The sequence below is a fragment of the Petaurus breviceps genome, unplaced genomic scaffold (assembly GCF_028583685.1).
Source record: "Petaurus breviceps papuanus isolate PSGF00001 unplaced genomic scaffold, PetGlider_PUasm1.0 129, whole genome shotgun sequence".
Classification (NCBI taxonomy): domain Eukaryota; kingdom Metazoa; phylum Chordata; class Mammalia; order Diprotodontia; family Petauridae; genus Petaurus; species Petaurus breviceps.
The window spans coordinates 3,309,261-3,335,183 of NW_027185665.1; the positions used below are offsets into that span (position 1 = coordinate 3,309,261).

Genomic DNA, 25,923 nt, shown 5'->3' on the forward strand with positions numbered 1-25,923 from the left:
CTGAACTTTGAAGCAACAGACCTCTGCCAATAACTATCTTGGTGACCTTAAATAGGCTACCTAACCTCTCCAAGCCTAAGTTTTCTTATTTGCAGAGGTAATTTAAATAAAATAAATTAAATAAAATAATTTGCTTTCCTTACACAACTAAGAAGGTAGTTATGCAAACTGAAATATGAGAAAATCAAATGTGTAAATCTTTTAAGAAGTAAAATACTATAAAACTTTAATGGGTCTGTGATCTCTTTAATGTGGCTCTCTTGCTATTCTTTAGACAAGCTAATCTAACCCCCAGCTCCTTGCATTTTCCCTGGCTGTCTCCCATTACTGCACATCTTTCCCTCCTCACCTCTTCCTCCAGGCTCCCCTGATATCCTTCAAGTTCTAGTTAAAGTCCTATCTTCTGCAAGAAACTTTGCTTATCTTAGTGAGATGAAATCCAAATTATCATGTTTATATCTTGTTTGTACAATGCTGTTTGCACGTTGTCTCTCCCATTAGACTGGGACCTCCTTAAGAACAGGGACTGGGATTCCACTCCCCCCCCCCCTTTATATTCCCGTCACTTAGAATAGTGCCTGGCACATAGTAGGTGCTTAATAAATGCACACTGATCTGACTTGAATTGGGTATTATTCTACTAGAACATATTGTGATTTATTCCCTCCTCATAATATGTACATCTTGTCCATGATCTCTGGTATTCAATATGCTGGAGGTTTTCTTAGTGACTTTCCATGTCCTGGGTAAGAGTGCAGCAGTCAGGCTCTCCATCTTGCTCTTGTTATGTAACTGGACCACGTCCTTTTCCTAATCCTGTATTTCTTATGCTCCTTCCTCTAGCCCATTTCAATTCATGATAATGATAACAATGATGCTAATAATAATGTTAGTTGAAATGTATGTAGCATTTTAAAGTTTGGAAAGTACTGTACATGTCATTTTTGTTCTCTGTATCTCTCCGTTGTCCTTTGGTTTACCTACTACATGGATTCTTCAGAGCAGTGTTTCAAGATTCACAGCAACACAACATGCGAAGTATGGGCCTGACACAGAGGGTTAATTCTGGCTAATTCTATAAAATTAGCAATTATCATCTAACCAAAATATTCCATAAGCAAAACATTTTTTTCTGAATTATTCTGGGTCTTTTGCTATGATAATTCATTCCCTAACTCACTACACCGTGATGTAGTTGGTAGCAGGGGATGCACAGTTTGGGAATTAAACCTCTAGTTCTTGATTGATTTCTGAACTTTGGTCCTAGCTTTTGCTAGAAGTGGGCATCTCATTAATAGGTGTGGAGATGTTAAATGTAAGAGTTAACTACACATTAGATTTCCAAATCAGATAAGTGATTACATTCATCATTATCAAAAGCACTACTTTACAAGAGTTTTTTTGTTATAATGTTACACATAACAATGAAATAAAATAGTACATAGTATCAAGTAACGGTAATGTAACAGTTTCTTGTTCTTTGATTCTCTTTCCAAAGAGACCAGTTTGTATTCAAATCTATCTGGGAAATAGAACTGGGAAGTTCTACAAGAGGAATTTAGATTCCAAGAAAAACCTAATAAATCCTAATTCCTTTTCAGCAATTCTGAGTGATGAGTGACATAATTCTATTATTCATTACAAATGAATTGACAAAATATCTCACTCAAACGAAATATGAATGGAGATAGAAGACGCCAACTTTGAAGAGGCTCAGTTGCAGGAGGCCTGGAGCACGATGCAAACTTTCACCCTTTGCCTTTACTCCTTGAACATTGAGATAGAAGGGGAGAAAAGCAAAAAGTAACTCCTCCATTTGGGGAAAGGAAAATATTCTGTATCTACAGTCAAGAAAAACTGACAACAGGAAGGAAGCTTATTAACCCTCTCGCCTCTCCTTTTTTCTCGTAAGAATAGGAAGCACCACCCCCTCCTCCTCCTCCTCCTCCCCCTCCTCCCTCTGCTTCCTTCTTCTCTCCTCCTCTCCCTCCACTCCTGGCTATCCATGCCGCTCCGATACAAAACACTGACACCCGCCTTCTCTCAGACTTCTTTCCTTTGCTTCTCGTTCCCCCCCCCTCCCCCCCCGTCGCCGCCCCGCTCCTTCCCCAATAGAGGAAAAGAGGCAGAGACTCATACTCAGCCCTGAGCGCTTTAGTCAAGTCAATCTGTCACCTAGTACAGACGTCCAGGGAAAGACGCTCCTGCTGCTCGCATAGTCTCTCAGTAACCTGGGCAGCCTTCCCGTTCCAACTCTCTTCTCCAGCCCCCGAATTCCCTGCTCCACTTCTGAGTCTGCACTTCCCATTCCTGGCTCAGGCTGCACCTGGGGTGGGGCCGATCGAACCCCTGATTTGGGTCTCTTTTCTCTTTCCCGCAGCTGCCATTCCCAAACCCCGCTCCCTCACTGACCCACAGAGCCCACAGAGAGCTCCGGGCAGGTGGTGCAAACACCCCTGCTCTCCTGCGCCCCCTGCCGGAGGGAGAGGAAGAAAAGGAGGGGAAGAAAAAAAGAGGAGGAGAAAAGAGGAGGCTGTAAGGAGCGAGCGAGAGAGAGGGCAAGAGCCTGGGCGCCGAGGGGGAGCTATCCGAGAGTCTGCCCGATGGTGCTGCCGCTACTGTCGCCGCAGCCGCTGCCGCCTCCTCCACCAAGCCGGAGAGGAGGGGCGAAGAGACAGCTGGGCAGAAGCCTGGGTCCCTTGCTTCTCCTGCTGGCGTTGGGACACACCTGGACGTACAGAGAGGAGTTTGAGGACAGCGACAGGTGAGCCCTTCCCTTGCCCCCCACGTTGGGACTGCTGAAAACTCAGGACGGGCACAGAAGCGGGCTGCGCTTCTATCACCGGAGGCGGTCGGCGCTGTGCCCGGTTCCGAACAGGCCCCCAGGCGGTCCTAGCCTGACTTCCCTTGATGCAGTAGGTGCCGACGTGCACCCACCACCCCGATTCTGAGAGTGCTTCACTCCTGCGTCTGTATTCCCTCCGCGCTAGGGGTCGGACTTCGTACCCACTGGAATCCAGTTTGCGCTCCTGTCAGTGCGCTGGTTCATCTGACCAAAGATTTAGATCGGGGAAGGACTTTGGGGCCCTCTAGCTCAGACCCCCTCATTTCATAGATAAAGGACTTGCCCAGGGTCACACAACCAGTAGGTAGCAGAGTCCATTCAGACCTAGGTCCTCGGATTCCGAAACCAATGCTCTTCCCATAGCCTCTCTTCCTGATTAGTGTTATAAAACCCTACGGTTGCTTCATCCGTAAAACTAGAAGGTCGGATTGGGTTACCTAATCCTGTGAACTGCAGCCCTTAGGTCCAGGGGATCCGCGTAGCCTGCCCTCACTCCTCGGTACCCTGAGGTTCCCTGAGCATCTCCAGACCTAGACTAAAGCAGGATGTTCTTTCGAAATTTCTTCCAGAGAAGTCTGTTCAGAGAACAAGATAACAACCACCAAGTATCCTTGTCTCAAACCTACCGGCGAGCTCACCACATGTTTTAGGTAAGACGGCGCTTAAAGGAGACTTTCGCAGATTAAAATGAACAAAGGAGCTGAGGGGGAAGGAGGACCAGGTAAAGGAGAGTGGGGGGTGGGAGTGCGAAGGACAGACTCGGGATGTCGCCTTGGTTTTGTGCGTCGCTTGGTATGAAGCAGGCTGTCTATCGTGAGCTCCCTCCGGGTAGCTCCCGTTGTATTTATCTGCGGTGCCGGGTTGGGGGCCAGTCCAGCCGCAGATTGCACTACTGGGGCTCGCGTCTATCAAAATCCCGAGAGTGTTTATGGCTATCCTGCATATTTGTGTGTGGAAGAGGTGGGGGCCCGAGTCGGGGAGGAAGCAGGATAAGGTTCAAAGTTTATGAAGTAAAGTTGATTTGGGCTTTGAGTGTAAACACTGGGGCTTGGGGAAGATAAATGGCTGCCTGAGCATTTGCTGTTTTGTTTTGAAAATCCGAAGTCAACAAAGGAAAAACACTAGGCACTTGGCTGTCTCTTGACCCTCTCCCCCCGCTGGGACAGCCTTGCTCACTGTCTCTGCCTCTGCAGACAAGGTGATGGGGTGGGAAGGAGTATGTGTGTTGGGGGCTGGGGAACGACAGGACTGTGGGTTGCTGTGTGTGTTGAATGAATCTGGAAAACTTCAGTATTTTTGAAACAGCAAGAAGAAAAGCAGTTCATTAACTAGAAAGTTTGAGGGGAGAGATTGTATCTGCTTAGGGTCCTGGAAACAGAAAGAGCCGAGTCTGCAAAAGCAAGACTTAGTAGGGTCTCTGTGATCTTATTTTCTTGTTAGGAGGCATTTGATTGTCCTGGACCAATGGAATTCTCTCTTATGTGACCCTGGAGCTGCTGGTAAAGGTAGAGAAAGAAAATTACTTTGACTTGGAGAATCTAGCCTAATTCAACATTCTCGTGCAGAAATTAGAAGTCTTGATGAGCAGCAGATTGCAGTGAAATATGCCACATGCCTGCTGGAAAATTAGAATCTGAGCATCTGCATTCTAAGCTCCAGCCTTTTGGGCATGAAAGATACTGCTTTCTCCCTCTCCCCCCACCCCCCCATCAGAAGATTAGTCCTATCGGTGCTTTTATTTGAGAAGAAAAAGACAAGTAGATAAGGAGAATCTCTTTTCATGAAAAGGCCAAACAAGCATCATCAAACATTTATTACCTAGTATACTAAATAAATGCAGAGAACTATGTTTGGTACTGAGGTTAGACAGTAAGATACATAAAATACAGCCCTGTCCTTGAGGGGCTTAGAGTCTAGTAAGAAAGACAGAATACATGGATGAAAAGAAATAGGAAGGCAGAGTAACAGAACACTAAAAAGCTGAAGTACATGGAATGATAACTTAGAAATGACAGGCTATGGGTGAATCATCTATTACCTGTCCTTTGATTCTCAATTAGATTCTTGTCATGTTTGGTTTGGTTTGGTTAACATTTTTGAACGTCAATCATTTCATTCGTCCTGACCAGTAAACCCTCCTTTGTATCAAAGAAAAACAGCTAGACAAAAAACTGACACAGAGACTGTACCTGACAATATGTTCAATGTTTTGTATTCTTGGTTCTTCCACCTCTGTGTTAAGAAAAGGGAAGTATATTTCATTATGTTCCCACTTCTCCAGTACCTTTTTCGGTTTTTCAGTTAGTGTACAAATCCCTTTTCATTTACATTGTAATATTTATTTTGTTTCTTGATTTTTCCAATTCTAGTTGTTTCATTCTGCATAATCATTTAACTCTTCCTGAATTGCTCTGAATTCTTTATATTCATAATTTCTAACTACTGTTCTTTGTTTTTGATGATAATGCAAAGAATTTACTAATTCAGTTCAACTGAAGAAATATTTATTAAGTGCTTACTCCAGTAAAAACTGTTTTGATGACATGTGACTTGGTATATATAGTTGGCTTCTCCTGAGAGCCTCTGAATGTTGGGTTCTATAGAAATTTATAATAGAGAAAGTGTGTCGTATTTTAAAAGCTGCTGTGTTTTATTGCTGTTCTGAATTGATTTCATTTATTAATGTGCCATGTAAGAGGAGAGGCAGTGGGGCATAGTAGAACGTGTTGCATTTGGGGGTCGCACAATCAGGGTGAAATTCCATCTCTTCCATCTCTTAGCTGTATGACCACTGAGGAATCACTTGACTTATTTGAACATTGGTGAAATGGAGATGACAATGCCTTATCTTACAGGGTCATTGGAAGGTTCAGATGAGATGATGTAAGTAAAGCACTACATAAATGCAACTATGATTTCATATCCTCTTTTTCAGAAAATGTTCACAAGTTTGTATTTTCTTTTACCTGGGGGTATCAACAAATGCAGGTTTTATTTATTTTTTTTTAAGAAAAGGCAACTTGATTAATTGATCAATTAAGAGGCATGTTTTTATGGACCACTCCATTAAATATCAATCTAAAAAAACCTTTAGAAGGTATGACAACTTAATATTTTTTAAAGAATAAGGACAAATGGGAGATATAGAAGAGAAGTTCTGATTTGAGAATGTTATATGAGACAGAGACCACTACTATGTCTTCTGGATTACCTCAAAGTAATAGGGGTCTTGGTGGATACACTAAGGTTTTCTACTTAGTATGTACCATCTTTCCTTATTGAGGAAGAGGGAATCCCTGTATGTTTCAGGGCTGTGGTGTAATTTATTCCCTCCTCTGCCATTTCCCAACCTCTTGATTCTAACTTGGAATTCATGAACTGGTTTTCACCAAACACTTTGATAACTATTTCAATAGAATTGGTTTCATTGTAATTCAATATATATATTTGCATGTAAGTACATTATTCTGAGAAGGGGTCCACAGTCTTTATCAAACTGCCAAAGGTGTCCATGATACAAAAAAAGACTAATCATTCCTACCTTAGAGGTAGATATTCAAATTTGGTTTCAGCTGAAGGTGTCCAAAATGAAGCGCTTTTTAAAAGGGTTAGTCAAATAGGTGGTACAATAAATTGAAAGAGTTGGTTCTGTGAGTCTGAAAGCCTTGCCTCAGACACTTACTAGCTGTGTGACCCTGGAAAAGTCACCATTTCTGTCTCAGTTTTTTCATCTATAAAATGGGAATAACTATAGCATTTACTTCACTGGGTTATTATGATGATCAAATGAGATAACATATGTTAAATACTTTGCAAACTTTAAAGTGCTAGATAAAAGGAGTTGCTTGGGTTTGTGGACATCATCTCTATATTGGTCCTAAGGAGCAGGAATGTACATAGGGTACAATTCAAAGTATTTTGAAAGGGTCTCAGAAGACTAGAGCACCCTGAAAACAAAACAAAACAAAATACCACATTAAACTAAGAGGCAAGTTTCAAGGATACTAAACATTTCAAGCCCTTTATGCTTAAGACAGGTTTAAGTAACTTGGGTAGCACCATTGTGCAGAGATAACCTTACTATCTACTCAAAGATATTTTGGGAAAGTTTTGAATGCAAATGAGAGAATTTTGTACAAGTCTTTTACATTTCTCAGTTTCCTCACCCATAAAATGAAGAAGATAGATTTAGTCCTTTCCAATGATAACAACCTGTGAATCTTTTGAAGTTGTTTTGAGCTTGGAGGTGAAAGTTCCTTGGGATAAAATGTTACTTCTTGTTATAGAGAATGGGTTAAAGACTAGTGAGTGTGTGGACCAGTATTAGGGCATTGTTTCTTAGCCGTAGGTCCTTGACACATGTTTACCGGTCCACAAAACTTTTTACTGCCAAGAGTCCTTGCTTTTTTAAAGCCTATAAACTGACTTTTCATCCTTCTCTCCATATCCTACTCCTCCAAATCCTAAATTCTTTGCCCCAAGTTCCTTATTCTGCCTCCATAAGCTGGTAAGAACTAAGTAAGGTGGATGGTCACACAGCAGAGTTAAAGTAGTTTTTGTTGTTGTTCAGTCACTTCCGCCTCTTCATGACGCCATTTGGGGTTTTCTTGGCAAAGGTACTAGAGTGATTTGCCATTTTCTTACAGATGAGGAACTGAGGCAAACAGTTAAGTGACTTGCCCATGATCACACATCCAGTAAATGTCTGAGGCTAGATTTGTACTCAGGAAGGTAAGTTATCTTGACTTAGGGCCAGGTATTTTATCCACTGTGCCACCTAGCTGCTTCTATCCTCTGGTTAGGTAATAATAATAATTTCTCATATTTGTACAGTGCTTTAAGGTAGCCCTTTTCTCATACTCCTGAGATATAGGTAGTTGGAGACAATTCATTTTAACAATGAGGAAATGAAAACTCAAAGAACTAAAATACCTTTCTCTAACCAGTAACTGTGAAAGCCAGGATCATAACATCAATCTTCCATCTCCAAATCTCATACTTTCCTCACTGAACAATGCATACCTCTTGTAAACATAGCTGAGTTTGTCTTGTAAACTTGCTGTTCTAGAACGAATATGCAACTTATCCAAATACTTGTTTCTTGTGTTGTAGACTCCTCTCTTCTTCTATTTTCCATTTTCTCTCTGAGCAACAGTTCCAACTGTTTATACATCTTATATTTTAGACTAGTATTAAAGCACAGAGTCTGTCCTGTGCTTTAAAAAAAATTTTTTTTTATAGCAACTGGGGTTAACTGTCCTTTGCTTTCTAATTATTCTTTATCATTATAGTACCTCCCACAGTGTTTTGTACATAGCTCAATAAATATTTGTTGAACAAATGAGTAAACCAGATAAAACAAATGTATAATTCTCAAATCAGCAAAAAAGATCAGTATCTGACATGGTTTTATAATACATTAGTGACTTGGCATATAGTATGGATTCTTAACCAGGGGTGCACGAACATGAATCTTTTAGTATGATGATAACTGAATTTTGGTATCATTGGTAGCCTTTCTATTCCTATACATTTAAAAATATTATATTCTGAGAATGGGTACAGGCTGTCTAAGGGGTGTATGACCCAAAAAAGAGTAAGAGCTCCTGGTGTATAGACTATGTGGGCTCTGAATTTATCATAGCCAGAACAAGCAGATGGATATATTATGGCAGCACTTAATTTGTGGCCATTACAGACTTTCCTAAAATTTGATTTTCCTGTTTCCCTAGTTTTGTAGTCTAAGTCAAAGGCTTTCTGTTGGTTTTTTTCTTTTTCTCTTTTCTATGTTAAAGTAAATTAGGTACTGTTATTATTTTCTAAGCTAAACTGTTCCCTTCCTTTATTTTTTTGCATTTTTAAATGATTTATTAACTTATGATTTACATCATTCATTTCTGCCAGATTTTGAGTTACAAATTTTCTCCCCGTTTTTCCCCCACTTGCCACCCCAAAATCCTCCTTCAATATGCTCTCTCCCATATCCCTATTGACTTTTCCAGTAGGGCATGGTGGATCTCTATGCCCCAGTGCCTGTATATCTTATTTCCCAATTACATGTAAAGTGGTATTAATAATAGTATGTATATATATATATATATAAATTTAAATATTTGATTTGATTTTTATTTATTTATTTTTTTGAGCAATCGGGGTTAAGTAACTTGCTCAAGGTTACACAGCCAGGTGTTTCTGGGTGTGGTGCTAAGTGTTGGAGCCCAGATTCGATCCCTAGGTCATCCTGACACTGGGGCCAGTGCTCTTACTCACTGAGCCACCTGGCCTCCCCTAAGCAATTGGGGTTAAGTAACCAGCTCGTATTTTCCTTTGAAGCTTTTGGTTCAGGAGTTCTTACTTCACTATCTTCCTCCTGTTCCATGCTTTGCTCCTTTTTGTCCCCAAAATTGGAGTCTAATGTTGGAATCTTCTGTCTGCTTTGTTTCCTTTGCCTGGTCATGTTGCCCCTCAGTCACTTGACCCCTGGGCTTTTTGCCACAGTAGGACTCTGCCACCAGACAGGGCAGCTTTCATCCCAAATGCTGGGGTTTTCTCAGCTGCCGGAGGTATTAGATGGGTGCCCTCTATGAGGCCTCCACATGCTCTGGAAAGCTGGAGACATACCCCAGGACCTCCATCCTAGACTTCAATCCAGATCCAAGCAGGTTGAAGCAAGAATGACTGCCCCTCAGACTGGTCACTTGGTCTTCCTACACTCTGCAGGCCAGGAGCTGAAATTGCCACTTTGCACTGGCTGGCATCTCAACAGCTTCTCACCCAGGGGACAAAAGCTGACGCACTCCCACTTGCTGGGTCCCAAAGTCCAGACTGCACTGACCTCTCACTTTGTCCTTCCCATCTATGTGTTGATAATTCTGGAAACGGCCACAGCTGCTGCTGATCTTGGAGTCCCTCTGGCCAGGGGCTGGTCAGACCTGCCCTAGGGCTAAAACCTCCTGCTCACATGGGCCTGGGCTTGGCTTCCAGAGTGCTATGCTGGACGATTCCTGCCGGGCTGTCCTCAGTGGGAGGTTAGCTTCTCTGTGTCATTTTGTGGGTTCTGCAGCTCCAAAGTTTGTCCAGAGTCCTCTTTTTACATTGATTGGGGAAGGTGGAAGCCTGGAGCTGCTCAGAGGTCCTTCTTCTACTCTGCCATCTTTACTCCCCCTAAACTGTTCCTTTCAATCTATTTCTCATTCTTTTAACTAAATAACTACTTGGACTTTAAGTTTCAAATAAACATCTTTATGGAATATCACATAAACTTCTGCATTATTGTGGAATTTGGGAGCCCGGTTTTCTTTTGTCTTTCAATCAAATGCCCTATGTTAAATGTTTAAATGATCCCCTTGTATAGTGATTAAAAATATACGTACTTATAGGAATAAAACATGCCAGTAACACATCCTCTTATTCACTGGATATTAACCTTTTATTGTTGTTTACTTGTTTCAGTCACATCTGACTCCTTGTGACCCCATTTTTTGAGTTTTCTTGGCAAAGATACTGGAGTGGTTTGTCATTTCCTTCTCCAGCTCATTTTACAGATGAGGAGAATGAGGCCAATAGGGTAAATAGACTTGCCCAGGGTCTGAGGCTGGATGTGAGTTCAGCTTTTCTTGGCTCTAGGCCTGGTGCTCCGTCCACTGTACCACCTTACCTTTTATCATTTTGGGCAAACAGGTCTTTTGGCATCCCCTGTTTTATTCTGTAGATGCTGACTTACTTTACTGGGCTCCAACTGTCATCCTTGTACCAACATTAGAAAGGCACTTGACTAAGATGTATTTGGTGCATCAGAGTTAGTGACAGGTCTTTTCCTAATCCAGAGACAGGAAGGCTTTTTAAAAAGAAGAGAGATTAACTGTACCACCCTGGGACAGCTGCTCTTGTTCTCACCAGTTCACACGTAGACCTGTTTAACTTGAATCACTAATGTGTTGCAGGTGCTGGATTCTGGCAGGAAAAAAAGATTTCAGTCAGTTTGATTGAAAAGAATGATAACTTCCACTAAAGAGAATGGCCTGAATTCACAGCTGAGCTATAATTGTACTAATGCTACCCAATAATCGTGCTAATGCTGACTTTGAAGGAGGGGATCACAGTTGAAAGGGAGGGGTGGCAGCCCACCATCCTCCTTTTCAATTGAACCCAGTTGTTTGGACTTAGCTGTTGGAGCCTGTTGGTAAGAGACAAGGTAACGTATCACTTTACATACATTCTCCAAGAAAAAAAATAGGAAGTGTTTGCAAACAGGTCGGCATGGAGCAGCTTCACAAAGGATAACCTCTTGCCAATAAACCCTTTGGGATGGTATCCAGTCTCCAATTCTTAGATTCTCTGAAGTAAGCGGCTTTTTTACAATTACTCCAAATGAAACATAGTTGCAGGGAAGGGACTACCTATGAGGGATGGCCAAGGTAATTTAAAAAGATCTGGAGGGGTGGGTAGGTGGTGCAGTGAGTAAAGCCCTGGCCCCAGAGTCAGGAGGACCCGAGTTCAGTTACGGCCTCAGACACTTAACACCCACACACAGAAAAAAAATAGCCGTGTAACCTTGGGCAAGTTACTTAACCCCAATTGCCCTCCAAAAAAGGCAAAAATATATATATATCTGGAGGTGTTCTTTTCTTTAGAGAATGTTTCTCTTTTGCTCTGTACCTACCACTTCAGTGATACCCAGCACTACCTTTTCAAACTCTGGCACCATCTTTGCTTGGGAGGAACCCAGTGGTTTTGTATTGAATCTGCCTCAAACAACGGGCATGGCTAAGAATTCAGATACTAGGCAGAGATCTTTGTTCCATTTTTATTTTGTTTTTGTTTCAAGAAAAAAACAGCTGTAACATCTGCAGTCCCTCTTCTGCCAAGTTCTAGGCCCTTACTTTTCCACGAAGCCATTTAGGAACTTTAAAGCACCAGAAGGAGTTTCAGTTGAAACACAACTTCTTTGGTCAAGGATAATGCCTTTAAAGCCAAATCCCAATATTTCCTGGTATTGTCTCTACAACACATGTGCCACACATTGATGGTTACGCTACTAGGCTTCCCTTCTCTCAATAGTTCTGAAGTTTAATAGTTGTTCTCTATGGGATTCCACAGTCCTAGGTCTGGGTTGAGGACTACTCAGCTCCCAATAACAAGAATAGGAAATAGGAAAAGTCTAGGAAAGAGGAACGGATAGTACTCATAAATTATAATCTATAGTTGATTGCATCTTTATAGTTAGAAAATTGCCAAGATCCCAAGTATTTATTTTTGGGTAAATCAAAATACCACCTTAAAGTCTCTTCTCCATTGTGGCTTCCCCATTGCACTAGTTATAAGTCAAATGAGATTCTTTGAAAGATGTAATAACCTCTAGAACTTGGCCCTCTGATTACTAGTATGAACAAAAAAAGAGAGATGTATTTTCACCAAATTATCAGCAAGTTAGGCTATTATGTGATGCAGTGGATAGAGTGTTGGACCTGGAGGCAGGAAAACCTGAGTTCAGGTATGGTCTCTGACCTTGACTTCTGTCTGCCTTAGATTCCTCGACTGTAAAATGTGAATAACAATGGCACTTACTTTCCAGGGTTTTTATGAGGATTAAGTGGGACAATATTTCCAAAGCGTGTAGTGCAATGCCTGACAAATAGTAGGTGCTAGTTCTGGTTCCTTTCCTCAGTTATATAAGATATCAGTATAGAATTGAAATGGAAGGAGAAATAGAAGAGGAATTCCCTACAGTTGGAGGGGAATGGAATGGAAAGTCTTCTAGATATCCCCATTTGCAGGTGATATATAGGCTGCATCATGCCCCTGAGCATTGCAGCATCTCCTAAATGAGATCTTTAATAGCTTAAAAGAGGTTTTCCCACATCTGTACACAGCAAGACTCAAGTGGATGAAGAACACCAACTGTCCATATGCAGGTGGATGGAAAGTCCATAGAGATGGTCCATCCATACATATAACATGGACAGACACTGCAGATGCATAAGGAAGTTATTGAAGGCCCCATCTTCTCAATTATATTTGCTGTTAATCCCCTTTACCATTATTCATAGTAGCAAAATAGAAGCAAAACACACATTGCACAGTTCTTTATTCTTTTTCTTTTTTTATCTGATGCATTCTAAGTAGCTATTCTATGACTTTTAACAAATAATCTTCTTTCTTGCCTAAAAAATATCTAACAAAGTCTCTTGCTGTTGTCCTTAACATTAGCTATAAGCTTTAACTTGTTCTGGGATTAAGTTATTTTTGCATGATCATGCCTTTTTAAAAAAATTTATTCATGGTTACTTCCACTGTTTACATCCTCTGCATTTATTATTTTTGTTTTGTTTTCATTTTTACTAACATATTTTGTTCTTATATCATCTGCATTTTCCAACACATACCTCTTCTTTCACCTTCTCAGAGAGCCATTCCCTATTAAAAAGAACACAAAAAAAGGAGGGAAAGAAACAATTCTGCAACACATAGATCAAGGCAGATATTGCATGGAATGTTTCAGACTGATAGTTATTACACCTCCACAGAGAGAGAAGGGAGATGAAATTTCATATGTCCTTTGTTGCTGTCAAATTATGATTTCACAGCTGTCATTTCCTTTTTTTGTACTTTTCTTTTCCATTGATGTGGTTGCTGTTATTTGTTCCCTGGTTCTGCTTATTTCAATTTGCATCTGTTCATATGTTTTCCCATGCTTCTCTTTATTTATCGTATGTGTATTGTTTTTTTTTTTTTTGCTTTTTGGAGGGGGAAAGCAGGGCAATCGGGGTTAAGTGACTTGCCCAAGGTCACACAGTTAGTTTTTGTGTTAAGTGGCTGAGGCCAGATTTGAACTCAGGTCCTCTTGACTGCACAGCTGGTGCTCACTATCACTGTGCCACCTAGCTGCCCCTTACATGTCATTTCTTTATTTTTCTTTTCTTTTTCTTTTTTATTATTTTTCAAATGCTTTGTTAACTTCGGATTTACATCATTCATTTCTGCCAGATTTTGAGTTACAAATTTTCTCCCTGTTTTTCCCCTACCCACCGCCCCAAAATTGCAGTCCCACAGGAGATCCCCTTCTCCAGTATGCTCTCTCCCATATTTTCTCCCATACCCCTTTCGACTTTTCCAGTAGGGCATGGTGGATTTCTATACCCCAATGCCTGTATATTTTATTTCCCAATTACATGTAAAATAGTATTAATAATAGTGTATATATATTTAAACATTTGATCTTAAAACTTTGAATTAAAGATTCATTCCCTTCCTCCCTTGTCACGCACCCTTACTGGGAAGATAAGCAGTTCAGTATAGGTTGTACATGAGTAGCTAATGCAAAACAATAACATAGTAGATATATTGTAAAGGACTGACTATATTTACCTCCCTCCTGTCCCACCTCCCACTTGTTCTCTTCTCTACTTTGATCCTGTCCCTTTGTAGCAGCAAGCACCCCAGTGTCCCCAGGGTGCCTGCTCACACAGGTTCTTGGATCTGCTTTGTTAAAGGAAAGCAACTCAAAATGGGTTAACAAGCTTACTTTAATCAGTCAGACATATATCGTTTACCTTGTTCAGGAGAAAAGGTCAGCACCCTGAACCTCAAAGTATACAGGCATAATTATCAAGACAGAAACATCAAATAGACAGATTTCCAAACTGTCCAACCATTACATCCATACCCAGTCAACATCTGGGTTTCCACATTCTGGGTTTTTCAAAGCCGGGGGACTCTCAACAACGGCTTCCCAGAATTCAGATCAAATCACAGAACACTTCTCAAAGTGAGTCCCAAAACAAAGCTACACATCAGGGCTTATATAGCCTTCTCCTGGCTCAGAGAATGTAACAACCTTATTGACTCACTGGCCAATCAAGAAGTATCTACTGAAAAACAAGCCTCCCACCCCAGGCTCCAGGTGCACTCTAGCCTAGGGGCAGGGAAGATCTTTAAGTTTGCATTTCCATTACACCCTTCAAAAGTGGGTGCTTCCAATTTGCCTCCCCCCCAGCCTGCCCTCTCTTCCATCATCCCCACTCTCATCCCCTTCACCCCTACTCTCCTGTAGGGTAAGATACCCTATTTAGTGTGTATTTCATTTCTGCCCCAAGCCAAATTCAATGAGAATAAGGTTGACCCATTCCCTTTTGCCTTCCTATTCTTCCCCTCCATTGTAACCATTTTCCCTTGCCTCTTCTATATGAGATAGTTTACCCCATTCTGTCTCTCCCCATCTCCACTCATTATATTCCTCTCTCACCTCTTAATTTCACCTTTTAAGTATCATCCCTTCCTGTTAAATTGGTCCTGTGCACTCTCTCTATGTATACCTGTAAACATATATATATATATATACCCACATTCACATATGTATTCATATGCCCATATACCCTCATATAAAGACATACACACACACACACACACACACACACACACATATATATATATATATATATATTTCTATTCCCTTCAACTTTTTTCATACTGAGAAAAGTTTCATCAGTTACAATTATTGTTTTTCCATGTAGGAATGTTAATAGTTCAACTTTGAAAAGTTCCTTCTGATTTCTTTTCCCTGTTTACCTTCTCATGCTTCTCTTGCTTCTTGTATCTGAATGTCAAATTTTCTATTCAACTCTGTTTTTTTCATCAAGAATGCTTGAAAGCCCTCTATTCCACTGAGTGACCATATTTTCCCCTGAAACAGGATATTCAATTTTGCTGGGTAGGTGATTCTTGGTTTTAATCCCAGCTCCTTTGACCTGTGGAATATCATATTCCAAGCTCTTCAATCCCTCAGTGTAGAAGCTGCCAGATCCTAGGTTATCCTGATTGTGCTTCCACAATATTCAAATTGTTTCTTCCAGGGTGCTTGTCATATTCTCTCCTTGATCTGGGAATTCCGGAACCTGGCTATAATATTCCTAGGAGTTTTCTTTTTGGGATCTTTTTCAGGAGGTGATCGGTGGATTCTTTTAACCTCTATTTTTCCCTCTGGTTCTAAAACATAAGAGCAGTTTTCTTTGAGAACTTCCTGAAGGATGATTTCTAGGTTCTTACTTTGATCAGGGCTTTCAGGTAGTCCAATAATTTTTAAATTATCTCTTCTGGATTTATTTTCCAGGTCAGTGGTTTTTCCCATGAGATATTTCACATTGTCTTCTATTCTTTCATTTGTTAGGATCTGTTTAACAGCATCTTGATTTCTGATAAAGTCATTAGCTTTCATTTGTTCCAGTCTAATTCTGAAGCAATGATTCTCCTCATTGAGCTTTTGAGATGCTTTATCCATCTGGAAAATTAGGCTTTTAAAGGCATTTTTCTCCTCATTGCCTTTTTGAGCCTCTTTTGCCATTTGAGTTAGTCTATTTTTTTAAGCTTTTAAGCCTCAGTCAGGCTGTTGACTCTCATTTAGTAACTTTTTTGCATCGTTCTCATTTCTCTTCCCAATTTTTCCTCCACTTCTCTTATCTGCTTCTTTAGGTCCTCTATGGCCTGAAACCAGCTCATATTTTCCTTTGAAGATTTGGTGCAGGAGTTCTGACTTCACTGTCTTCCTCCTGTTCCATGCTTTGCTCCTTTTTGTCCCCAAAATAGGAGTCTAATGGTGGAATCTTATGTCTGCTTTGTTTCCTTTGCCTGGTCGTGTTGCCCCTCAGTCACTTGACCCCTGGGCTTTTTGCTACAGTAGGACTCTCCCACCAGACAGGGGAGTTTTTGTCCCAAACACTGGGGTTTTCTCAGCTGCCAGAGGTATTAAATGGGTGCCCTCTCTGAGGCCTCCACATGCTCTGGTAAGCTGGACACATGCCCCAGGAGCCTACACCCTAGACTTCAATCCAGATCCAAGCAGGTTAAAGCAAGAGTGATTATCTCTCAGGCTGGTTGCTTGGTCCCCCTACACTCTGCAGGCCAGAAGCTGAAGCTGCCATGTGGCACTGGCTGCCTGTGCTGGGTCTCTGTGGCTTCTCACCCCAGGGGCAAAAGCCAACACGTTCCCTGGGTCCCAAAGTCCAGACTGCACTGACCTCTCACTTTGTCCTTCCCATCTATGTGTTGATAAATCTGGAAATGGCCACAGCTGCTGCTGATATGGAGTCCCTCAGGCCAGTGGCTGGTCAGGCACACCCTGTGGCTAAAGCTTGGGCTCCCAGGGGCCTGGGCTTGGCTCTCACAGCCCTGTGCTGACAGATTCCTGTCGGGCTGTCCTCAGTGGGAGGTTAGCTTCTCTGTGTCATTTTGTGGGTTCTTCAGCTCCAAAGTTTGTTCAGAGTTCTCTTTTTACATTGATTGGGTAAGGTGGAAGCCAGAGCTGCTCGAATGTCCTGCTTCTACTCCACCATCTTGACTCCACCCCCCCATGTCATTTCTTAAATTACAGTAATATTCTATTCCATTCATTATCACAGTATGGTTGGTCATCAATGGGCATTTCCTTTATTTCCAGTTCTTTGCTTTGCAAAAAGTACTCTTGTGAACTAAGGTGGTGGCTTTATACCTGGAAAACTATTTGAGAGATGCTGTGGAGACAGAAACCACATTTGGCAACTGATTGGATATGTAGCAGTGGATGAGACGGCAGAGCAGAGGACAGGATTGAGATTGTGAACCTAAGTGTCTGGAACGATTGTAGTGCCAGCAACAGTAAAAGAAAAATTTAAAAGCGTTGATTTTATTTTTTGGAAAGATAATGAGAGAAAGAATTTATCAGCTTCTCTACTTTTAGTAGAGAAGTTGTGCTCTGGTAGAGAGAGGGAGTTGAAGGGCCCCTAATACCCTTAAATCATGCTCATGTTACCTTTGTGATGTGCTATTAAAGCTCTTTGTCTCTCATCTCCCACTGCCTTCATCCAGCGTATCTTAAATTTTTCTCACAATTTTCTTTTGTTTTTTTCTTCCTATTGACTCTCACTCCAATGCTTCCCCTGCCTTCTGTCCTATCAGGGTCCTGGATTTTCTCACAGAATATTATGTTTCTATTCATTAGTCCTTGATTGCTCTCTTTATCGTTTATCTTTATCTCTTTTATCTTTTTCTTTTGAACAAGGTCTTGTTTCATATTTTTCTGTGAATACTGAAACCATACATGACAAGCTCTTTCTTTTTCCCAATTCTAACGATGATACTCCAACAACAAACATTCAGCAAACGGTTATCAGCCACTGTGCGCATTGCTCTGACGTTGTCTTTGTACAGCGCTTTATCGTTTTTCTAGTGTTTTCTCTTTTTATCCCTGCATTAGCAAGGTGGGTAGAGTGTTGGATTTGGAGTCAAGAGGATCTGAGTTCAAATGTGACCTCAGATACTTACTAGCTGTGTGACCCTGGTGTGATAGTAATGGCAATTAAAGATTCCCCTGTATTGGCTTGGTTTTCAAATTGATTGTGTTAAAACCCAGAGTTTGTTAATGCCACCTGTGGGATGGGCTTGTTGATGTGAAAAGAAAGTCCTGAATTGGGAGGAGCTGGTGAGGTAGATTTGGAGAGACACTAGAGAGAGGCGAAAGATCTTTTTGGAAGCAGCACCTCGTGGAGAGAGAGAGACTAAGAGAATTGCTGGTGGCCGCTTTGAATTGCCCTGGACTTTTGAGACCTGCCCCCTGAGCTGCCAAGGACTGAGGAGACATGGCTGTTTTGCTGGTACTTTGTCTGTCTGTTTTGATGTTATTTTGCCAGATTTGTCCACTGGTGAAAGACTGTCCTGTTGAAGAAGTCCTGGAACCTGGCATTTGGTTAAGAAGGCCTGAGACTGTCCTGCAGACAGAGAGTGAATACTGTCCACTGGTGAGGGACAGTACTGTTGTTGCAGGGGTCTGGAGACTGTCCGGCAGACAGAATGAATACTGTCCACTGGTGAAGGACAGTGCTGTTGTTGCAGGGGTCTGGGAGCCTTTCTGTTGGTTCAGAAGCCCTGAAGAAGGATTTTCTTGTTGTATGTTTACAGAAATCTTGGGAGAGGGCTTTGCTAATGTGTTCAGGGGTTCTAGGACTGTTCTACAGACAGAGGATAAATTCATGAAGGGACTGGCAATGTATCTTGTGGCTTTGCTAAGCCTTGTCTCCCCAGGAACTAAGATTGCTGAGAACTTGCCTCGTGTCAAGATGAAGAAAAGACCTCCATTTGGGTATTAAGTGCTGTGTTTAAACTTGATGTAACTCTGGGGTAGATTCAATTGTGATCCAGGGGTGGGGAACTTTTGACCTTTTTGTGTTCTATGGTTGAGCAAATGAATGTATTTTACTTATGTTTGGAAACTAATCTCCATTTGAGAAGAGGGGCTTTGTGGTGGACTTAATTAAGGTATAGCCTAGGGGTGGAGAAGTATTTAGAACAGAGACTTTGTAATTGATTGAATGATTGGAAGGTCCTGGGGTGGGGTAGTCCTTGGAGATTATTTAATCACACTTAGTAAATGCTGTATTTTGAATGATGTCATGTTTTAATCTTCTCTGTTCTTGGTTGGTCACTGAATAAAATAGAGAGCACCTATGCTGGTATTTTGAACCTGGGAAGTTGCCTTCTTTTGGCATTACATTACACCTGGGCAAGTCACCACACTTCTGCCTGCCCCACTTTTCTCAGATGTAAAATGTTTATGATGATATCACCCATTTCACATTGTTGTTATGAGGATCAAATGAAATCATATTTGCAAAGTTCTTAGCACAATGCCCACCCATAGTAGATATTTAATAAAAGCTTGTATCCTTTCCTTCCCCCAATGAGGTAGGCAGGATAAATTTGATTATCCCCATTTTACAGATTGGGAAACTAACCTGGAGAGGTAGAGTGACATTGTCAAAGTCATACAGCCAATAAGTAACTGTGCCAGGAAGAGAAGCATCATCTTGTGACTGTAAACCCAGTGTTCTCACCATAAACTGCTTTTATTATTGAATGAGACCTGTCAGTGGATTGCTGTGATCTCAGAGGTATCCATATTGCCTCTGTCACTGAGGATGCTGACTTTTATTTTAGGCTCTGTGCCTTTCCTTTTGGTGTGAAATTCTTTCCCACATTCTTCTGTAGCACAGGGAGGCTCCTCATTACCGCCACTTGGGCAGGGCTAATGGACGATGAATTCTTTGCCTGTGACATCCCCTGTAACAGAGAAAAAGAACAGATAACTTGATGCTATGTAATCCCCATTTGCTTCTATAGTGATTGTCTTGAAGTGGTGGAAATGGAGGAAGCAATGCTTGTTTTTTTTTTTTTTTGCTTTTTGGAGGGCAACTAAGGTTAAGTGACTTGCCCAAAGTCACATGGCTAGTAAGTGTGTCAAGTGTTTGAGGCCGTATTTGAGCTCAGGTCCTCCTGACCTTCTGACTCCAGGGCCAGTGCTCTATTCACTGTGCCACTTAGCTGCCCCATCACTTTTCTTTTTAACAGATTGCCTTTGAGCATTAAGGAGATAATGTGTATAAAAACACCTGAAAAAATGGAAAATCCTTTGTATACAAAATATTCTTGTTATTGATGGCAGCATACCCTGTCTATTCCTCATGGCAAAAGCAAAGGTGCCTTCATTTGCCTTTTGATAAATCCAGTGGTGCACTTCCTGTTGTCCTGGCTCAGATGGACTCCCAAGGTCTAACTTTCCAGAAACGTAGCAGCAGGATGCTGGCCACCTGGATGTTAGTAGGGTAGAGGGCATTACTGTGGTGGGGATGTTTTTCCTGCTTAAAAGGCAAATCACAGCATGGATATTGTATGAGGACCATGGATCCTGGGCAGCAGCTCTCTTTTGGTAAGGTACAGCTGGTCCATTGTGTCACCATACAAGCCTGACTAGATACCAAGCTACCCAGAAAATGATTATTGTGTATGTAATTACTTTTGTCCACTCACTTTTTTGAGCAACCCTAGTAATTGCATAGGTGACTGAGTTTTATAAAACCAGCCCAGCATACTTCTGACAAGAAATGAGAGAGATACATGGATGGGAAGAAGTATTGATGGAAATTGTCAGATATAAAGGAGGAAAGAGAAGTAGTATTTTTTCAGTGAGTTAGAGAAATGGGAGATGTGGTCAAAGTAAGGTCATTCTTTGAGAGGCAGCATGGTATAGTGGATAAAGAGCCAACCTTAGAGTCAGAAAGATCTGGATTCAAGTCCTGCCTCTGACACATAGCAGTTGAGCAACCCTGCTAGTCACTTAACCTCTCAGTGCTCTAGACAATTCGTTAAGACTCCCACTGATATTCGTCCATGGTGGCAGTTACTGTATGGGACATGCCCCAAACAGATGAAATAGTTGGAGAGAGACAGACAGACAGACAGACAGAAAGAGACAGAGGCAGAGAGACACACAGACAGAGGGGAAGAGAGACAGAGAGGCAGAGACAGGCAGAGACAGAATGGGAGAGAGACAAAGAGGGAGAGACAGGGAGAGAAACAGAGACACAGAGAGACATACAGAGAGACTGAATGATGCTTACTGTAGAATATAGAAGGAAGGATGATTGGAGTGGAAATCCTTAGTGGGGGCAGGAAACAACCTTGAACTTTGTGGATGATAAAAGGGATCCCCAGCAGAGATGTTGGACTTGGTAACAGCTCTCTTGTCTTGTTTCTGCCTTAATTGATTTGAACTGAGTCTGTTCCCAGTGATGGTGATTAAGCTGAACAATGTGTGGTTTTGTAGGTTATGAATGTAAACTAGTGCTGAAATAAGCATTCTGGGAGGGATGTTCATTTTTTGTCCTGTCACCTTGCTGTACAGTATCATTGCCCTTGTGTTGTCTATACTACACGAGTGGGGAAGCATGCGTCCCCTAGTTCTTTTAGAAATAATTACTGTTTCTTTGGCTATGTCTTGATATGGAGAACAGACACACAAGGACAACTCATGTAAGGTACATTCCAAAGTACATTGGAAGGGCAACTCATGCCTCTGATGCTAGAGGACCACGAATGTCTTCTAGTTAGGTCATCACAATACTCCTGCCAGACCTGCTTCGTACTTAACAGCACCTGTGTCTGATACTACCCAGATGGAATCTACTCTGCCCCCTTGAAAGCTCTAGACTACTCCATTGCCTCAGACTTCATGCTCAGCTGAAATCCTCAAGAAAAGAGCAGAAGCCTCCATGTTCTTTTGGCTTAGACCTTTTCCCAATGTCAACTTTTTTAGGATAGACATAAACCTTCGCCTTGAACCAGCACAAAGCCTTCCCTTAGATTATACTCTACTGGTTCCTTCAGAGTCTTAGCTAGCTTATTAAGTTTCTTATTTACCAAGGAGGTTTCAGGACAAACCCTCATGCTTCACATTTTAAAACATTTTTGGGGGGTGAGGGAGTGACTTAATTTCCTGACCTCTGGGTTGGATGAGCTTATACCAGTTCACAATGAACATTTCATGTATCTCCCAAGTTTAATCTCTGGATGATCAACTATAATATAAGCTAAGTAACGGTTATTTTACAATAATTTCCTAAGAGATCTGGGATTCAGGGATCCTCAGTTTTCTAAGCCTCTTATGTTTTCTCATGTAGGTGAGTGGGCAAGGAAAATAAAAGGGAGATGAGGTCATTGTTTCTTCTTCCTGCTTAGCATTGCTGGTCATTTTCTATTCAGATACAGCTAGTTCAAAGCCTCAATGGGACTTTGAGGGACACCCTTACATAAGTTTGTCTGTGTCTTTCATTTCTCAAGTAAAACACCAAAATGGGTCCGTTATTTATATTATTCAGCTAACATTGTCGCAGACTCGAGAGACAGGGTCTGCGATTTTATTTTTGAATTATTCAGATGTCCTTTTCACAGTCTCAGTGTTACCAAGAGGCCCTTCCATTTTAGTTCTCAATTACATTAATGAGCAACCCAATAGCTGACATCTTAATTCCTTTCTTTTCCTTACTGATTGACCTTCTTTCCTTTACCTGAGTCTTAGCCTGGCTTGTGTTAGAATATTTATCCAGGTTGTGGTTATAATTTCAATAGAGAAATTGGATTTCTGCTGGTTCTTTTGCTTCCTCTTTCATGTTGTTTTAGACAAAATAGAATCCACACAGAGAAGGGAGCTGTTAATAATTTTAATTCATGAGAACAAAGGGGTCTTAGATATAACTTTGTCAGGGCCCTAATTTTATAGATGAGGAAACGGAGGTCCAGAGGTCACACATGTTGTAAATAGCAGGATAAGTATTTGAACCCAGGCCTGCTGACTCCATATACAATGTTCTCTCCACTGAACTATGCTACTCATTGTACATAGATGTTCTCTATTCTACTCAACTCTTCCTGAGAGGTAAGGAAAGGTGACTTTGTTTTCTCTCAGAGTCAGGAAGTTTTCTCAAGGCAATGTGATTTCCAGACATAATTCTTGGATCAGGTTGTGAGTCATTGATGCTTCTTTTTGCTATTAAAGAAGGATTATGCTTTTAAACAAATGCTATAGTCATATAGTATCAAAACTGGAAGGGACCTTAAAATTTGTGTAGTTCAACCCCCTCATTATAGAGGAGGAAAGAAGCCCAGAGAGATTGGAGTGATTCACCCAAGGTCACACTACTGGTAGCAGAGCCAGGAATCAAACCCAGATCTTCTAAGTTCCAGTCCAATGTTCTTTCCACTGCATCATACTGTATGTTTAAATTGGAGTAAGAGGGGCGGCCAGTAGCACAGCGAGTAAGAGCACTGGCCCCAGAGTCTGGATGACCTGAGATCGAATCCAGGCTCAGACACTTAGCACCCACCCAGAAACACCTGGCCGTGTAACCTTGAGCAAGTTACTTAACCCCAATTGCTTAGGGGCGGCCAGGTGGCTCAGCAAGTAAGAGCACCGGCCCCAGAGTTGGGATGACCTGGGATCAAATCCAGGCTCAGACACTTAGCACCCACCCAGAAACACTTGGCCATGTAACCTTGAGCAAGTTACTTAACCCCAATTGCTTTAAAATAAAAAAATTAATAAATTTGAGTAGGACTCAAGAATGGAAATCAGTTGTACACCTCATTACAATGCTGCTAATAATAGAGCCAAATTTGGGGGAAGGCAGGGTTTCTTCACCTTTGTGGAGACCTAGACCCCTTTGGCAATCTGGTGAAACTTCTGAATCTCTTTTTAGAATCGTGTTTTAAATAATCTAAGGAAAAGCTTAATTTCGGTTAGAAGTTGGTAAAAATCAAGATGTATTTTTTCCCCCTATCTAACTAAATTCAAGGACCCTCTCAGATCTATCACTGGATCTAGGGATGGTCTGGTAAATGTTTTACAATCAGCTCTCTGAAAATAAAATGTGAACATGGCACACTTTTAAGTTTAATCTGCATTAACATTTTCTCCATCACTTTCTTAAATCTGGACAATAAAAAAACAATAAATCAAGTCCTGATTTGTAGCATTAGCCAATTTCTGAGGTGTAAATGCTGACACTGAAAATTTAATGAGTTAGATCCTGTGGGCCCCTATGTGGATCCAGCCTTAAGAACCCCTTGTCTAAGCGGAGTGTGTCCCCCATGTTTAAGGCTACATTGTTGCTACTGTACTAAAGGGACCTCATTAGGAAGTGGTCTCACATATAAGGTGGTCCTGTCTCCTAGACCCTCATGTTAACTTTGTTAAAATAGGTTCAGTGAGTTACTATACTCAATGAAAGTTTAGCTTCTAGTAGGCTGATATTTTATCCCACATAATTCAGTTTATGAATTTCCCACCCACTTAAGTCTTCATTCCTATTTATGATTTGGGAGAGCACAAAAATACCACATTTACTTCATTAATAGTAAAAAGAAAATTCAATAGTAAAGACATACCGAAAATTCATTTGTTTGTCTTTTCCAAGTGATGTGGGAACAACATAAAGGACACTATAACTTGTAGTTCTAAGACCGACAAGAAAAGCTGAGAAAGGAATAATTTGATTATAATGAGGGACTGTTGTTCAATGAATAGGTTCATTGTGTAAGTTCAATACAAGTCAGACCAAAGGGAAATGTGAAGAAAAACTGAAGGAAAATGATGTGTATGGGAAAGTCTTCTCTATATAAAAATTAGTGGTGCATAACTTCTGGTTTAAAATAGCTGTGTTAGTGTTGGCAGCATCCTGTCACTGGATCGATCTCTCACCAAGAAGGCAAAGCGGAAGTATCCCTTTTGCCATGGCTCTAGATAAAAGGAGCTGAGAAATCACATGATTATTGATATAGGGCAAAACATTCATCTTCAGCAGCAGTGTTTGTATGTACACTTATAAATAAATGAATGCATAACATGTTTGTCAAGTAAAAAGTCAGTAGGCATTCATTACTTTTTGCCAGGTGCTGTGCTAAATGTTCAGAATAGAAAGAAAGACCAAAAAAAAAAGAAAAATGGTACCTACTCTCAAGGTTCTCATAATATAATGGGATAGAGAACATGCAACATCTATATACAAACATGGTAAATTCATGATAAATTAGAGATAATCTCAGAGGGAAGGCACTAAAATTAAAGGGAACTGGGAAAGGTTTCTTGCAAAAGGGATGATTTTAACCAAGACTTGAAGGAATCCAGGAGGTGGTGATGAGAAAGGAGAGAGTCTTAGACATAGGGGAAGTCAGTAAAAGTGCCTGGAATCAGGGGATAGTGTCCTGTTCAAGTAATAGCAAGGAGACTACTTCACTGGATCATATAGTACATGGTGGATGGGGGTTGTAAGAAGACTAAAAAGATAGGAAGGGATCAGGTTATGAAGGGCTTTGAATGTCAGACTGGGGATTTGGTCTTGGAGCTAAGAGGGAGCCATTGGAGTTTATTAAATAGAGGAGTGACAAGACCAAATTTAAACTTCAGGAAGATCATTTCCATAGCTGAATGGTGGATGGAATGGACTGGGAAGAGACTTGAGACAGGGAAACCAACCAGAAGGCTATGGTAATAGACCGGGCATGAAGTGATGAGGGCTTGGACTAGGGTGATGGTGGTGTCCGAGGAGAGATGTTTTGAAGGTAGAATGGAGAGGACTTGGTAATGGGGTGGGAATAAGTGCTAGGAGGCGGGAATGGCCTATAAGTGAGCCCAAAGGACAGGGAGGATAGTGGAATAGGAAATAGGAATGTTGATAAGAAAGTTAGGAAGAGAGGACGGCTTGAGGTAGAGAAGGGAAGAC

The 25,923-nt window shown here is 41.3% G+C and overlaps 1 protein-coding gene across 1 annotated transcript in view; it reads left to right on the top strand.

Annotated features, from left to right (window-relative positions):
- Window positions 1-2,127: 2,127 nt before the first annotated feature.
- The window catches only part of LOC138172856 (collagen and calcium-binding EGF domain-containing protein 1-like), a 350,877-nt gene continuing 327,081 nt past the window's right edge, over window positions 2,128-25,923 (top strand). The window contains exons 1-2 of the mRNA XM_069102725.1: window positions 2,128-2,764; window positions 3,415-3,495. Of these exons, the coding sequence (XP_068958826.1) occupies window positions 2,604-2,764; window positions 3,415-3,495 (242 nt within the window). The 5' untranslated portion in view covers window positions 2,128-2,603. The remainder of the gene's footprint in view (window positions 2,765-3,414; window positions 3,496-25,923) is intronic.